General features: G+C 42.3%; 1 protein-coding gene across 2 annotated transcripts in view; it reads left to right on the top strand.

The window, feature by feature from the left end:
• The window catches only part of F13A1 (coagulation factor XIII A chain), a 59,510-nt gene that overhangs the window by 12,716 nt on the left and 29,026 nt on the right, over positions 1-17,768 (top strand). For both annotated transcript variants that reach the window (XM_041475427.1, XM_041475428.1), the window contains exons 4-5: positions 5,748-5,999; positions 12,987-13,105. In XM_041475427.1, the coding sequence (XP_041331361.1) occupies positions 5,748-5,999; positions 12,987-13,105 (371 nt within the window). The remainder of the gene's footprint in view (positions 1-5,747; positions 6,000-12,986; positions 13,106-17,768) is intronic.

Raw genomic sequence — 17,768 nt, 5'->3', positions numbered from 1 at the left:
GCAGGACATGTTTACTAGAGATTGCCTCCCAGCAGAAAAGACACCTGTTTGCCAGCTCTTAGCAAAAAATAAACCTCTCCACTATGTGAACAAAGGCATTGGGGTATTCTTTTCCTCCCCTCTGGAATTCCCAGCTGGGCCCCAGAGGAGTAGAGAGGAGGGAGTCCCTTGAGGTGGTCTATGAATGCAATATTTCATGCAAAGCAATCTTTATCAGGCTGACTTTTGCACTGCTTCAGCAGCATCAATTGACACAAAAAATCTGGCTGTATTTTTTAGTTGTTTTACTAGCTCAGGTGCATGCTCTGACGTGTGTTTTACAATTGTAAAGTACTAGAAACATTCACTGCTGGAACAGAGTGGCCAGATGTTAAGGATTCGTAACTGGAGCCATGAGGAAAACTTCTTTCAAGATATTTGCGTTTACTACATTTCAAAATTCGTATATAGCACTTCTGAAGGCAATGGAATTTGAGGGTGGTAGGAACCCAGATGAGATGTTAGATAATTAGAGACTACTACTTTTAACAAAAAATTGTTTCTTCTTCTTGCTTTTTTTGATTGCTTGGAATTTTATTGGAGCACCTCTCCTGTTTCTTTCTAATTTGTTTTACTCTGTGTTTCTTGTCATAAATCCCATATGCTAACACCTATCTCCAAGGCTGCTTGCTATCAAAAGGCTTACGTCTGCTGTACTGGTGACTTCCAGCTCAAACTTATTTGTCAACATATCAATTATTATACTTCCATGATGGTGCTGAAATTGATTTTTTTTACCCTTTATATGAAAGAGTGTATCTAGATAAAACAAATGAACTTATAGGAAAATTGTTAATTACTGTGTGTAATATATATTCAAAAGGGAGACAGACCACTTGACTCCTGGAAAAGCCAATCTTCCAAGAAGGGTTCCTAAAAAGACAAAGGCTACTGAGATACAGCTTTGTTCACCTCCTTATCTTTTGAGGTATCCCACTTCCATCAGGAAGGAAATGTCCTGTGAAGCTCCCTAGATCTCTAATCTCTGTGCTACCAAACTTTCCCTCCTCTCTGCTGGAAGTAAAGCTCAGTTGTGTAGGACCGATCCAAGAGCACCTGCTGGTCCCTTCAGTGTCTGTGCCAGCAGCACAGCTCTAATTCAGCCCTGGCATTTATGAGCTGTTTAATGCACCCACATAGACAGAACAGTGTGCATGCCCACTGGGGATCAAGGGGAAAACTAAACTACATGTAGTCAGTCGCCTCCAGTGGCAAGATAGAGAAGGAGAAAGAGGAGAATAGAATGGAGCAAGCCCTGGTTCCTGTTAGTCTCTTGTAAAGAACGGCAGAATTGGACAACTGGAGGAGGACCACTCATGTTTTGACAGCTGAACTCACTGTATCTATCTCTCACCCTCTCTCTGTTGCTATAAATCACTCTCTGGTGAGGCACTTTTACCCAGAATTTAACATAGCTTGCCTCAGTTCCTGATGGGACCAGAGCTGACATGCTAGGGAGGAAAGGCATATGTTGAAAATAACTGACTTTGAACGCATGTGTGTGGCCACAGTTCTGGGGTTTAGATGGCTCATTATTTTGCTGCTACATAAATAGATTTTGGCAAGCTTTAGCAAATGCTGCACTTTGCTCTTTGCCCCTGTAAAGTGTCTATGTGTGACAGGGGACATCCCATGCATGCCCACATCCACACATGCTGCAGTCGTGGTGTCTTTTTCCATGTAGATCTTTACTTATGTTTTAAAATTTTATTTTATTAACTCCTTTAATAGCAACAACAGCTACTTTGCTCCACTTTTCCTGGGTGTCTGGAAACCCCAAGAAGTCTAGGGCTGAGCTGAGCTGCAACTGAAGTGAGAAGGAGCTTAGGACCCCAGCTTGGTTAGCTACGGAAACCAGGGTAGAATAAGAAAGGATAAGAAAGAAGTATCAAAGGATCGCAGATGTGTGCGCTGTGCATCAGGGGAAATAGATTTGTTTGTGCCATTAAATGTTCTGTACAAGGGAGGTTTCTGTAAAAATTAATGTCTTCTGGCAGCGCTGTGGCTCAGGACTTAGCACTAGCACTGAAATGCAGAGTGTTGGAGGCCTGAGAAAGGGGGTCACTGTGAGTTCTCTGCTCTCCTGCTTCAAAGGCAGGACACTCAGTAGCTTCTATTCAGTACATGATGTCTTTGAAGGAACCTATAAAAAAATCACCCAGTGCAAGAATCGCCAGACTTTCTGAGTTCACAGGCTGGATTTTCCCATTTCCATGTGCTGTTAGAGTGAGCAGACAGGAACATCCCAACAGTGTGATGTCACACAATAACTTTGTCTGCCACAGAGCAATTGGCTGTGAAATGTCCTCGTGTGAGGGCCAGGGCCTCCTACACCCAAAGCAAACGTGAACACTGGGGAGTGAGGCAACCACAAAGAACTGGCTGTGGAGCATGGTTCAGGCTGCCAACTCGTGGTGCAAATCAGAGTGGGAGAGATCCTGAGCCAGCTAATGCTGCTGGCATAATGTCAGCACCCTCCTGTCAGCATAAAAAGGTTTATCTTGTCTACATGTCCCAGTTCTGACATGCACTCAAACTGCCTCCTGCCTCTCTGTTGGTTGGGTTAGCACCAGAGACCCTTCAGAGAGTGCTCTGCCAGGCATTCACAGGCTTTTGGTAATGAGTCTTTGGATAGTATTGAATTGTCTTCCTTGGAGACTCAGCCAGAGAATGAAATCACCGCTGAACGTTACTCCTTCTGAGGAAGGGGCCAACATCGCAGATATCCCAGCTATGAGCCAAAGCTGGCTCTACATTTCCACTGCAGCCAGAAATGTGTGTTCAAGATGTAGATAAAGGTCAAAAGGCCAAGCCATCCTGATAGGACTTCCCTACAGAGTTGATGAACATAGTACTGAGCCTATGTAAGAATTATTTGGCCAGCAACCTTAGCACGCAATGCCAAAGTTACTCAGCTTTATAGCACTCTAGTATCAAGACAACAGATGTGTGTATATGAGACTAGAGTGGCTGATGCTGTCAGGTGTCTAGATGTGTGTCTACAGTTCAGGTCCACAAGCTCCTGACAGAAGTAACAATTCTCTTACTCTTTCATTTACACCCCCCTATTCTTCCATTTGTATTTTGTTTGGTTTGCTTTTTGGTTTGGTTTAGTTTGGTTTGGTTCTATTTCAGAAGATTAGGGAACCTGTCCCCTCTTCAAAGAAAACGTTGGAAATTGCTCACTGTGCTCTTGAAGGCTCTGCCCATCTTTCCAAACTCCCGTGTGGGTTCAGGATTTATGTAACCATTAGCAAGCACCAAATCATGATTTTCTGTCAGGAGCAAACTATGCTGTCTTGTATTTACTGTTTATAACACCCACAAAGTACTCTGACTTCTAGGATATCTGTCCCTCGCAAATCTGCTATGTCTGCAGGGATGCAGAGCATCCTTTGTGCCCCAGAGCACCTTCTCCTCATGAGTGAGCAAGCTAACGCAGTGACCTCTTAACTCTGTGGGGGCCAGCTGTGTGGGGCTCTGGGCTGAACCTTGCATCCTCCTTCAACAGCAAGTACAGCTGCTGCCCTGTCAAGCAAAAGGTATATTAGAGTGTCTTGTGGCTTTGCTTGTTTGGGAGGGAAAATGGAGTTTTGAATTTTCAGAAAAAATGAGAATACCAGAGGCTTGGTTCTTCGCCAGACCTGCTTATGAGATGCCAGTGGCAGTGGTCCCATAAGGATGTCTTGAAAAGTTTTTCTGGCCTCTTTGAGATCCTATCTGGTTGCTGTAGGCAGATTTTCTGGGAAGTGATTCTACAGTCTCCCCATGTACACGTGGCATACACAGACACGGTGGTGCAAAGTCACTGCCAGAGCACAGCTTCTACTGTCCCCAATAGGCTCCTACACCAGCATGCAGCTTCCAGCAAAGACAAGAATGTCAGATCCTAACCATGTTAAAATAGTAATCTCTTCCCCCTCCCACCTTTCTGAAGGAGGTACGGGAGGTATTTTTAAAAGTAGCAGTTGTTAACAGTTTTCAAGGATATCAGTTCAACTGCTTGGTTTGCTCTGCTGCTTTGTTTGCGTGGACTGCTTTTTTAAGAAAAAGATTATGTCAAAACTAGAAGCAAAATATCAGCTGTAGAGGCAAGCTGGGTCGTGCACAGTTGCACTACAAAGAATGTGTTCAGCTCCCAGATCTGTTACCTCTATAGGTTCTTCTCTCTACACTGGCTTTCTTTTGATGGTTTATATTTGAAGTGTCCGGTGCTCTATTTCTAGTGTTTTCTATTGATTTTGCTCTCTTATTCTAGTACTTTTTTCTTCTGTAGGTCTTTTCCTTCCATTGTGTTCCTCACTGATATGAATGAGTTTCATGGGTTACAACATCCCTGGTCTGCAGGGCAAAGTGGGCTATTTATGTGCATTGAATATCTGTGAAATGAAAATTCATGTGCTCAGAATAATCTCTTGGATGAAGCACAGTAGCCCCAGATTTCTCAGAAACACAAATGTCGTGGCAGCTTGCAAGTTTCAGATTTAAAGCTGGAGTTGTCCTTTCCCAAAATGTAGCAGTGTTCAGATCTGTGATTATCTCTACATTGGCAGTATAAAAATAAGCAAGCAAGAAAATGAGTTTAATTTTGAAGTTCTTAAATAGTAGGAATGAAAAATATAGAAGTCTGTCCCTCCGTCTGCCATCATTGCTTTTCATTACCCTATTTTTGAATGAGAGAGATTGAATTTTAGCCTAAAATACGAAATGAAGGGTAGATTTGAGAATGAGATAAGGAACTCATTCTTCTCACAAGCATCTCTTCTGTCTATGCTTCTGGTTGGCTTCCAGATTTAGTTTGTCTTAGTCTCAAGGGGTGGAGCCTCACACAGCTTTAAATCCTGGCACTGTACGTGTTTACATGTAGCCTATCCGTCTAGCTGCTTTTAGAGTTGGCAGAGTACAATAAGCTCCTCTGGGGTGTGATTTGTCTTGCTGTGAGGCAGACTCTCACGTGAGGTACTTTGGAGGAGTGTCATACTTTGGGACCCATTTCTGGTGGAGAAAATTTGGTGATTCAGCCCCAGTGTGGTGGTTTATGTTCTGGGCATCAGAACTGGTTCCTACTACGTCCCTGAGGCGTGGATGCTCGGGGGGAACAGAGCACTGGGTATCTGCCTGTGGACTCATTTGTGTTTCCTCCATCTGTGCGGACTTTGCGAAAGAGCGCTTGCCCTCTGCTTGGCAGTGCAGTAGCGCAGATAAGAAGAGGGTTCTGCTCTGCTAAAGAGCCCCAAAGCTGATGTCTGTGTCCCAGAGGGCACTTGTGTGCTAGTGACAAGGGTGGTGGGTGCATCTGATCTGGGGAAGGGACTCCTACCTAAACTCCTAAACTTACCAACAGTCTAGCTGGTGTTGTTGACACCAAGGCAAGGAGCAACCAGGATAAACAATGGTGAGCAAGAAAAAGCCTGGACAGCCCCTTCTCATGCTGGCAGGGCTATCTATGCTCCCAGCAGTGCTCAAGCCAGTGAGACTGGAGTGAGGTGGGTGGGGCTGTGGGGACAGGCTGCCTGCAGGGACATGTTGCAGGTGTTTGTGTGGCTGTGCTGTCAAGTTACCAGGCCCTGTGAGGGACAATGAGAGAGTAGGTTATTTTGCCCACTAAAACCTGCCACCTCCATTGAAAATAAAACAAAGGGACAGAGGACTGCTAGAAAATTAAAGAACTGTCAAAACAAGGTGAACCTCTTCACTTCTCTCTCCAGGTCGCTACCCACAGCAAAATAAAGGCACCTACATCCCAATCGTAGTAGGCAGTGCTCTAAAACCTGGTCAGTGGGGAGCGAAGATTATCCACAGGGAAAACAACTCCATTCGGCTGTCCATCATGTCCTCTACCACCTGCATCATTGGGAAGTTTCGCTTGTATGTTGCTGTCTTGACTCCCTACGGCATCCTTCGGACACGCAGGAATTCAGAGACCGACACCTACATCTTGTTCAATCCCTGGTGCCAGCGTAAGTACCTGGTCAAAGGCTTGCACTTTATGCTGCTGGGCTTATCAGGTTTTAGGTGGATTGGTCCAGGAACGGGAGCGTGGTACCAAGGAGGTTGGAGACATGTCAGTCTGGGTCTGGAAAATTTACAGTAACTCTGCCAAAAGTCAAGTCTTTTAAGCTGGGGAATAGCCCTGTGTGAGCAGGGCTCCATGCTGGAAACAATGCCTTTGTTTTGTCTAAACTCTGCAGTTTTTTGAGACCAAGTCTGTGTTTGCCAGTCCAGGCTCCATTTCTCATAGTAAACACACCCCAAGGCTTTACTCTGACTTAATAGGCAGCACTGAGAGTCTCCAGTGTGCCTGTGTGTGCCTTAAGCAAGTCAATATAAGCATATTTTTTTCCAGGATTTGGTGTGGGGTAAGATGTGGCGGCCTCACATATCTGTTGTCTTACATTGCTAATTGCTACATTTGGTATTGAACATCTGAAGTGAAAATATTGCGGGAGTTCAATGGGAGCTGCTGCTCCTGCACAGGTTAGGTAGAGACAGCTTGCTGTGGCATCACTGGTGGTGCCTTCCTGCTGCTACATGACATTTGCCCTTATAATTTCCCTTTTGGTGGTGACTAATTAGCAACTGTGCCCTCTCTGAAGAACAAAACATTTTCCAAATGAGCCTTTTTTAATAATACAGTGGGTTGAAGTACGATTTTTTTTCTTTTTTTTTAAAATCTCCCAGCCCTTGGAAGAAATCAGGCTTTACGCTGTCAGGGTTGTATTTTACCCAATGAACTCTGTGTCTGGCTTTCAGGAGAGGGCAAGGAGGACCAGAAAGGTTTGACTCAGCCTTCTGACAGGCTGCAGCACTGTCTTAGCTTCCGACACTTGCAAGGCTCCAAATCACATGTATTGCAGTATATTTAGGTCACCAGCTAACTTCAATATTCTCCTGCTATCCTTCCTTCATCTTTCCATTTTTTTACCACAGTACTTGAATCAAATAATCCTGTACCAAAGAAGGGCCCTCCTATCAAGTGACAAGTTTAGCATTATTAGTAGAGCCCATTATTCAGCTGCACTGCTGTCAGTACATGGAATGATTTGTGCTGGATTCATTACTTGCCCCTAGTCCGAGGGAATATAAGCAATGATTAGCTTATGCATTATTTAAGAAGATATAGATTAATGCTGAATAAAGAGGAGTTAGTTAAGTGGGAATAGGAGGGAAGGGCAGGGCCAAAGGCCCTGCCACAGTGTGAGATACTTCTGAAAGCAGTGTAAGGTACCTCAGAGCAGTGTGCTAACAGTTTGTTCTGGAGGGTGGGCAACAGAAAGAGAGGAAACATTGCCAAAGCTATGATCAACTGTGAGCAGATAAAACTTTTCAAGATTTGTTTTGACATCATCAGACTCACAGCTTCAGTCAGAAAAGGTAGAAAGCTCTACCTAAAGGTAGAGCACTACTTGGTTTTAGTCCTGGGTGTTGTAACAGCCAGCACAGTGATGCTGCAGTGGCTCAGCACATCTTTGGAAAGGGATAAACCCCAGGGAAAAGCTTCTTAAATTGCCTCAGTTTGCCTCGTGATTAGCAGAAAACCAGCCGGGGCTGCATGCAGTCCTAATGTGGAGACAAGATGTGATGTGGGGGGGTTGTCTACCCCACTGTGGCGTGACTGGGGCCACACAGGCTGATGTGAGATGTTACTCAGAGGAAGAAAGGGAAAATCGATCCCTGCTTCACACCTCCTTGCCCAGCAACTCTACGTGCAGACTGATCCACCATTATTCATGGTATACAGACACTCTGCTCTCCTGTGCCCTCCCTCCTTCATGCCTGAGCTGAATGAGTCCAAAAGCCAGCAAGATTAAAAGCACAACATGGGAGTAAACTCACAGGGAGCAAGACATGCATGGCAGGCATCAGCAAGGCTGATGGAAAATGTCTGCCTTAGGAAAGCAAAAAAGATTTTCTGGGCAGCAAAGACATGTGTGACCCCAGATCCAGGGCAGGCAACTTGGGGACGACATTTCCCTCTGCAGCTCACATTTTCAGGTGTGTCTCAATGGCTTCAGGTCTTGTCCCTTGCTGACTACTGTAGTTTTCGTTTCCTGCTTGTTTCATTTGGATTTGGATATATCCTCATTTCTTGCTCCTCTTTTACTCCTAGGTAGTTTGGGCTAATTGGCTCCTATATCTGTCTTTCCCTCCTCTCCTTTTTGTTAGAAAATCAAGGACTGTTTCTTCATGCTTTATCCCCTGGCTGGAAAAGATTTTTCAGTGGAATGACAAAAGGGTAGAAAAACTGAGGCAGTTAAAGTGCAGAGAAAACAATAGTTTGAAAACCTTCTAGGCTTGTTTGTTGGCTTAATAGCTAAGCAGAAAAGTCTGAGTGAAAAGCCTCATTAAAAAGAGAGAAGACTGATGCCAGGAATGAATGGGGATTGTTATAGCAGGGAGCAGAGTGTCGGCTCTAGAGCCTGGTGCAGCTTTCCGACTCATCATCTCGGAGGAGCATCAATATGTCAGTATGAGCTTTTCTTTAGGACAGAAGCATTTGTGCCCTTTCTTATTACTCCTTTTCTCACTATAGTTCAGTTTTGACATATTTTCCCAGGCAGGATTGGTTTTTTTGTCATGCTGCTTCAGAAGAATTTTGAATACTTTACCAGTCAAGCTACAGAGTACTTTGCTTCCAAAACCATCATATGTTTTTATATATTTTAGTCCCTTTAGCTATATTTAAGACTGATAACCGAGAATACTTTAAAGACACAGGGCCAAACTCTCCAAAATTATATACACTAGCCCCAATCGTCTGGGAATTCACCTAACTAGTGGGTTGAGATTTCAGTTACTCAGGTGAAGTTTTCATTACTTAATAAGCAAGGTAAAGTCTGTGAGGAGAGGCAGCATCCTTTCTACAGCAAGATGACATAGTTGGATAAAACAGATGTGCTTTTGGGCATGCAGAGCCCTCTTCAGTTCTGGAACAGAAGATACAAATGGCAAGTAGTTAAGGATAACTTCTTGGAATTTAACTAAACTCTTGGCAATATCAGACTACATGAAAGCAGAGAAGAACTCCTTTGATCTGGATACTGTGAGCTCTTTCCAAGGAGCTGTGAGCTCTTTCCAAGCAGGTGCTGAGTCCCTGCAACTTTCTGCTGGGGAACATTAAGTGCTTATCAGGAAAAGATGTTGTGCTGACTTCTGTGACTCTCTCACAGGTGGAGGTGCATAGTGCAGCTGAGTAAGTTGCAGACCCTGTGGGCTGAGGTGTGCATTTCACTTACCCAAGCCTCATGCAAGTGAATTTCATTTAAACAATTTAATATATTGCAACTTCATTGAGTCAGCTGCATATTTCTTCTGCTTAAATGTTCTAACACAGTTTGAGGATTAGTAACATGTGGTTGACTCTGGACTCTTCTCACATGTTACCAGTCATCCAAATTTGGCCCAATAACATTTTCTTACTTTTATAGGTAAATCTGATATTTTATTGCTTGTGTCAGAGATTCTGCATGGGCAAAATTCACACAGAGCTTCATCCTTTTGCTACATTAATGTAGGCAAGTACTAGCACTATTCAAAGCAGCATACTGATCTTGATCTTGGGTAGAGTGCTTTTTGTAGACAACTGAGTGCACCTCTTGCAGCTTGGGGTTTGTCACAGCACTGTCCTCTTCCCAACATGAACCCTGTGGGTTCCAGTGAGCCCAGCCTCACATTTCTGGATTCCCTCAGGGTCACACTGAAGGGAGGCTGGGAGCTCAGGGCAAGCCTGCTGCTTCCACTTTCACCTGTCTGCTGGTGCTGCTGTGCTCAGCTGTCACTGTCTGCATGAAGAAATGGCTTTTCCAGCACCACAGGGTGGCTATGCTGGGGTTAGGGTCCCTCCATGCTGGGTAGAATTCATTCACTTTCCCAAATAGAAAGAGTTACTCTGCACTCCTCATGTCTTTAGCAAGGGATTCCTCATCTGCAGTGCTGTCTCCACGTGAAGTGTATTTTCACCTTCCCCAACTTCAAACAGAGTAGCATAGAAGCTAATTTGCTTCTTTGTAGCATTGCTGGTGTCTTAGTAAATTCCCAGGATAAAAGAACAGAGTAAAAAAACCCTCTGAACTGCTAGAGAAAAAGAACAAACAAACCCAGCACATTTCTGTGGAATTCTTCTGTTTGTCAGATGTGAGCTTCCTCTTGCACAAAATAATTAGGAGTTGCATTATGTAGAGCATGCTTAGCATCAAAGTAGTCACAAATGCCTCATATTTTTTTCTAAACAGTCTCAAGAGCAGTGAAAGCTGTCAAAAATCAAAGCAGCTGGCTTCCCTATAAAACACAAAAGACCTTTTACCTTATCAAAAACACAAATATTTAAAATAATCGACAGAGAAGTTAATCAATTTTCATCTGATTTAGCAAAGATCATGCAGTCTCAAAATAACATAAGCATCTCAATTGATACCAGCAAGATCAATGTTGGTATTTTTAATCCCCAAAAGAAAACAACAGCTGTCAAGAAGGCATATGCACACACTTCACTGAATGTGTAACTGCACAGAAGAAGGTGTGAATTCTCCTTCTTTAAATGAACTCTGTGTACTATTTGTATGGGCAGACTTTAATAAAATCCAGAGCTCAGTGAGAGAATGCAGATAATCGTTCAATGCGCAAATCAGGCAAATCCAGCCTAATGAAACAGAGCCTACATGATCTGTAACACCTGCCATATCTTTAGTGGCATGTTATGCAGAACTTGTTGGACCACAAAAAAGTCATGTAATATACAGTTTCATAAGTATATGAGAGTCCCTGCTTGCAGGAATGGCTGCAGCCTTTTCATTCACTGTCAAGTTTGAACGCCGTCTTTCACCTCTGAATACAGTAAACCCATGATCATCCTTTTTGTACCTGGGTGCAGGTTGAGGTTGAGTAGCTCATGGGTAGTGAAAAGCTTACAAATTTCTTAATGGTCCAGCCTTTAGAAGCCAGGGGAATACCACCCTGCCAAATAAGAAGAGTGGGTCTAAGACCTGTCTGCTTTAGGTAAAACTCCATGAAACCTGCTGTTCCTCTGCTTGCTGCAAGTTGTACTTAGTCATCAGGGCCTGTACAGCAACTGCCATAAAGCATAACAGCAAGCACTGATCTCCTCAAATGCAATACAGGCTCCTTGCACTTAACCCCTGCTTCTCTATCATCCTTTGCACACCAATGTAGAGGTCATTATATGACATATCTAGGCATAATCCCTTATGTGTGTATATATATATATATATATATATATATATATTTATTTAGAAATAGAAAAATATCTTGAGGAAAAACAAAACTTCCAGAAGGGTCAGGTGTGTATATTGGTAAAGCCTTTCATCTAGCTGAGGCAAAGTTGTACTTAGTCATCAGGGCCTGTACAGCAACTGCCATAAAGCATAACAGCAAGCACTGATCTCCTCAAATGCAATACAGGCTCCTTGCACTTAACCCCTGCTTCTCTATCATCCTTTGCACACCAATGTAGAGGTCATTATATGACATATCTAGGCATAATCCCTTATGTGTGTATATATATATATATATATATATATATATATTTATTTAGAAATAGAAAAATATCTTGAGGAAAAACAAAACTTCCAGAAGGGTCAGGTGTGTATATTGGTAAAGCCTTTCATCTAGCTGAGGCAAACGTGAGCCTTGCCACAGATGTTTTTGGGTTTTTTTTTTTTTTGTTTGTTTGTTTGTTTGGATTTTTTTTGTTTGTTTGTTTGGGGTTTTTTTTTGTTTGTTTGTTTTTTGTTTTTTTTTTTTGGGCTCAGGTTTTAGCTTATTTTTGGCCAAACTGCAGATTCATGGAAAAATGAAGAATCTTTTGAGGATGAGGTTTACAAGAAAGTGCAAATCTGATTTGCATTTCAACAAAACACAACAAATCAATAGGCTTTTAAAAGTTAAATGATCCTCTAGTAATTTGTAATGGGGTGCTGAAGAAATCTACTGTGAGAGTAGTGAACGTAGTTTTGTACTTGCTCATATCAAACTGTTGGAAATTCCCTTTAATTTGCTATCTGGAACCACAGTACTGATTTCCTCTAATTAATTCCCATGCTATTAATTGTTAACGTGTATCTTTTAGTCTCAAAATGGAATCATTGGCAAAGAAATCTTCAACTATCCCAGCATCTCAACATCACAGCCTGCTTCATACTTACCTGTGAATGTCTGAATGGTTTCATGTCATTCAGGGTTTCTTATGAAGATTAATAATGAGTTATTTACATGTGTAAATCATATTTACAAGTCAAGCGTGTATGCATATACTCTTGATTTTTGATATAAGTCCAGTCTAGAATGTACCCTTTGTATATGTTTAGGTAAAGACCTCATCCAATTATTTCCAGTTCTCACTTAGACACTTTTGAATATAAATTTCTCCTCATATTACCTGGTCAGTCAAGCTATGTGGGGAACGGATACTCCAGTAAATAGCTAATGCACAGAAAAGACAATCAAACCTTTCTCTTAATATGTTATAAAAACTGTATTCCATTTTTTTAATGCACTACAGATTTTTCTTTAGATCTCTTGACCTGAGCTGTTTTCCATTAACTTTAATAGGTTTGAAATGGTTCTTTGATCTGTTTGTATAGATGCAGAATTGCATCATGGTGCTCCAACTTTTAAATTAGTTGTACACACTAATCATAAAATTCTTGATGTGACATTTTAATCATACTTTACAGATCCTGAGAAAACTGGCAGGAGTTGCCAGCACTTTTCCATCTTGCATGTTTTTAAGTTGTGTACCATATTCCTAACTAGGATGACTACCTCCTTATCCCTGTACCCTGTTGAAGCAAGTATTGCTTTGTTTGATGCAAGAGGGGAACTTTTCATCAAAGATGAATGCATTATATGCTAAGATATATGCACATTTATGTGTCCTATGTGAAAATTAGGCACTTGTACTAATATTTATTTTTGGTAAACTAATGCAGTGGATGCTGTGTACCTGGATGATGAGAAAGAAAGGGAAGAATATGTTCTGAATGATGTTGGTATTGTATTCCATGGAAGCGCTGAAGATGTAAAATCAAGAAGCTGGAGTTACGGGCAGGTGAGCTGTTTAGATCTTCTCTGGATGCTCCCAGTAGGACAGCAAATGAGTTTAATTGACACCAGACTGTGGTTGAGACTGTGGGCTCTGGAATGCATTATTGGTTTCTCCTTCAGAAAGATAAGGGGTATCATTTTAAAATTGCATGAAGTGGGTATATGCCTAATCCAGAACAGCAATACTATAATAGCTGATATTTAAAGACCTTGTTTCAGGGGCATATTTCAGATACTAAGAGGCTGCCTGTTGGAAATTATAATCATTAGCTGAGGTTTCCACAGGGCAGAGGTATTTCTGCTGCTGCATTATTGCTGCTTCGGGATCAAATCAATTTATGAAAAGTAGAGTTGTTTGTTTGGCTTTTTTTCATTTTTTTTAACAACAAGTTGTATTGCTTTTTGACTTTTCTTTTTAGCTTTAGCAACTTGGTGGAAATAATTCTGTTCTTGTTGGGAGCCAGATAGTCACAAGTTTCCTAAGACAAACTAGTATTTAATTCCAAATTTTATTCTGATGGAATCTCTCCCTTTTCTGCCTGGACTTGATAACATCAGTCTCCAGTGGTCTTTTGCAGTATGGGAGAGACAACTTCCACTACGATGGAGTGGGCTATTGGTGTGCCTTCAATAATATAGAATTATAGAATAATTTGGGTTGGAAGGGATTTTTAAAGATCATCTGTTTCCACCACCCCACCATGGACATGAACGCCTTCCATTAGACCAGGTGCTCAGATTCCTGTCCAGCTTGGCCTGGAACACTTCCAGGGATGGACCATCCACAGCTTCTCTGGGTAGCCTGTTTCAACAATTTACCACCACCATTGTAAAAAACTACTCCTTTATATGTAATTTAAACCAACGCTCTTTTAGTTTAAAACCACTACCCCTTGTCTCAGAGTTTTTACTTGCCTATTTTACCTCAACCTTCCTGTAAGAACTATCCAGCCTAAAAATCCCTATGGGATGGAAGAATGAATTTATTGTGTTAGAATGGGAAAAGGCATTGCCAAGCAGAATTGAAATGATAGCAAAGCTATAACCCTAGCTGTCACTCAGAGGGGCTCCAATGGACAGATGCTGGACGTGGTTAATTTGTCTCATCTCCTGGATTTTCACAACAGCACAATTAACAAGGTATTTCCTTATTACTCTGGTGATGGATCCATTCAGGTTTTGTGGCAACTCCCTAGCATAGCCTTGCAGAAGGGTCCTTACATCTTGCTTTCTCTCCCTCAGCTAAATACCACCTCAAAGCTTGAGTACGGTGAATTGCCAGTGTGCTTGCCCTGGAGATCTCTTTGAACTCACATCTCTCTTTTTTCCTAATTTAAGGGTACAATTTCATCTTTTTTTCCTGTGGTAGCACTGCATTAGGGAGTTCCTGCCTCTGCATCATTCCTTTGGTTGTGTTAGTGCCGTTGTTTGCAGGGTCTGACTGGTTTCCTGACTGAGACAAAAACAACCCATAAATAAGGAGCAAGGAAGAAATTCCGTAAGCTGATGTGCCTCTTATATAAGAGATGTAGAACCAGATCCTGAGGCCAAAACTGGGCTTGCATGTAAGCTGACCAAAAATGCCCCCTCCTGGCCCTTCTCTCCCCCTGCAAGCACTTGTGCAGACTTGCAGTGATTCAGACTGGAGAGCTGATCTAGCTGAATAAACATCTCCTTGATTTTTTTATTCTCCCTGGGTAATTTTTTGGGCTTGCTCTGTTCCTAGATTTGGGATTCACTCCATGACAGATGCAAGGGGGAGGAAGAGAAGGGAATAAGCAGCTGGAGGTGGAAGATGCTGCTTAAACTAGATGCTGGATTTATGTTCTAAGATGCTAAATTTATGGCCTATGGTGGCTTGGCCTGAGGTGTTTATGTTCTGGGAATCTGGCATCTTCCTGACACAGATACCAGCCTTCCTTGAGAAACTGCATTATTTATTTGGTTTTGCTAGGAGGTAGCTCTGCCTGGGAGGTTAGGGCCATTCCACAGTCCTTTCTCACATACTTTGGAAATGGAAATTCCTGTGTTGGTTGAAATCAGAAGACCTGATTTTCACCCTGTGCTGTGGTGCATCTTTTACTATTGGTTGCCCATGTGAAAGTTGTGGCACATGCATCTCAACAGGCCCAAGCCAAGAGCCTTAATGGAATTAATAATTTTGATGGGGTTCAACAGACCTGTCAATCTGCAAAGGAACAGAAAAATATTCTTCTGGTTCCCTTACTTTCAATGAAAGGGAGGAGAGAGTGTTCCTCATTTTACCCTGTCCATTTCCAACCTTTAAAGACATGTTTTTGGCAATCCTAGATGTTAAGAACAGCAGCATTGCTGTGAGTGAATAAAAGCAATAGCAGAAAAGCCTATATTTTGACTATATCATACAATTATTCTTTTTATATTTATGATCTATAGCCCTTTACAACATGTAAGTAAAAGCACATGGCCACACAGAGTCATAGAGGTGAAAGGTATATGGTCATATACAAAAATGCAGATAGACTTGTGCATGGTAATGCTCTTAAAAATGACTTAGGATTATGACAGCTGGAAACTTTAACTCAGGTTGTAAATTGAAAAGGAGCATAGAGTTCAAAACTGGTTGGAGATGGTTCTCAAAGCTGCTGTCTGTAATGAGAAGCATCAACATGAGAAGAGAAAAGGCAAGAAACACGGACAGAGGAAGAAAAAAACCAGAACTGTTGAAACATGGCCGCAATGAATGAGGATGGAGGTGTTCCTTGTAACATTACTGTGATCCCTCCTAAGAAAGTTTAAAAGTCAGTCACTCAGAAAATTCCATGGAGGATCCAGGAGAAATTTGGCTTTGGAAGACACCTAGGCACATAGGAATTCTCTAGCTGAAAAATGTCAGAAGTTGGATGCTCTATTGATCATTTAATGTTGACCTCTGGTTTTGTGAGAAAAATAAAATAAAACAGGTGGGCATAGAGTTCTGTTGCCATCGTGGCTTCTCTCAAGCCCACATATTTATTAGCTTGGAAACCCACTGTGCCCATGTAACTCTACAGCACATGTGTTTGGTCAGGTCAGACCACAAGCAACCTGAGAGCACATCTGCCTGCAGCTGACTGTGAGAAACACAGCCTCAATCAACCGGTGCAAAAAGTGATACAGCCTCTCTTGCTTTGGTTTAAATGGAAGGTCACCTCCTGCAAACAGTTTAGCATGCAGGTGGATGGGCAGGACAGCTATGTGTGCTGCTCTGTAACACAAGGCATATCGCTGTGTACTTCACCTGGGTGTTTTCTCGTGCCTTATTTTCCACCTGCATTTTTTCCCAGGTGGTTTTACCAAAGTTCCTTGCTCCTGAAATAGGTTTATTTTCATTTCAGCTTGAAAGGAACAGACAGGGGCTGTGCCTACATCAGGTTCACTCACCTGTCCTAGCTGCCCTGCCTACTACTTCTCTGGTTCCTCTGATGTTTCAGAGACGTTCAGCCTTATAACTGCTATTTTTCTATTCCACTTCCCTCTAGGTAGGATTTTCTTGCCAAGAGTGAGGGCAAAAAACTGATTTAGTTTGATTAATTATTTTTAAATACCCTAATAGTTAAGAAGGGCAAAACTGGCCTTGGTGTTAAGGCTACTCTGCATCCTACACTACTGCAAAAATGTAAGCCAGGTAGCCCTTGCAGCTTGTCCTTTCTTCCCTGTTGATCCACTTATTTCACAAGCATTCAGGTCACTTTGCAAATGCTGAGGTGGAAGGCAACAACCCTGATAGCTATTTATTTTCTCTTTATTCTTTCTGTATATACTGCAAGATTGACAGTGTCTCATAAACTGTAGATGAGAAAAGTTTAATTTGCAGGGTAAGCCTCTTACTGATCTATCCCAGGCCTGATTAATTGAAGTGCAGATAGCAGATTTTGATCCTGATAAAAGATTGTGGGGCCAGACTAGAAGAAAATTGAATTTGAACAAGGAATGACAGCTACAAGGGCCCAGAGTTTACATTTTCTCTTGTGAGGATTCTCCTTGGGATAGAGGTTCTCCACAGCAGCCATTCACCAGACATTATTTGCATCATATCCCAGTGGAGGGGACTGGGATGTGCAATTATTCAGCTTCCCAGTGATGACAAAATACTAGTAGTAGGTCTCTGAGAAACACTAATCCCTGTTTCCCTATTCCCAAACACCATTAATTCAGTTTTGCTCAGATTATAAAGTGATCATTAGTGAATACCTGAACCTGAGAAAGTAATTCAGTGCAAGTGTGGGTGATAATAAGCGGTGTGCTGCCTTGGAGGATGTTTCCTGAAAAGGATCCATATGGCAGTCCTACTCTCAAGGCAGAAGTAAAGAACTTCCATTGGCCAGGAAATGGCTGAAGATGGTGAAACATGATGGTGCTTCCCCTTTCTTGGCTTATGCCAGAGCTCAGTGTCCAGGATGTCACTTCTATTCCTCCCATCTTCTCTGCTGTATCAGCAGCAGTCTTTACTCTTTGGGGCTTCCTTTTCAGCTCTCTGACCTCACTCTTCATTCTCCTCTCCCCAGACTGCCAAAGCAGCAGTTTGATCTGGGGTCATCTCACTTTCTTCAGGAGGCAAAATTCAGGATGGCCTTATCTGCCAAGGAGCACTAAGCCAGGCTGTAGAGAGTTAGGAAATCAATCCAGCTCCAGGAGCAGCTTGAGAG

This window comes from Pyrgilauda ruficollis, unplaced genomic scaffold (genome assembly GCF_017590135.1).
Source record: "Pyrgilauda ruficollis isolate IOZ18807 unplaced genomic scaffold, ASM1759013v1 scaffold35, whole genome shotgun sequence".
NCBI classification, from domain to species: Eukaryota; Metazoa; Chordata; class Aves; order Passeriformes; family Passeridae; genus Pyrgilauda; species Pyrgilauda ruficollis.
This window is presented reverse-complemented; position numbering and strand designations above follow the sequence as displayed.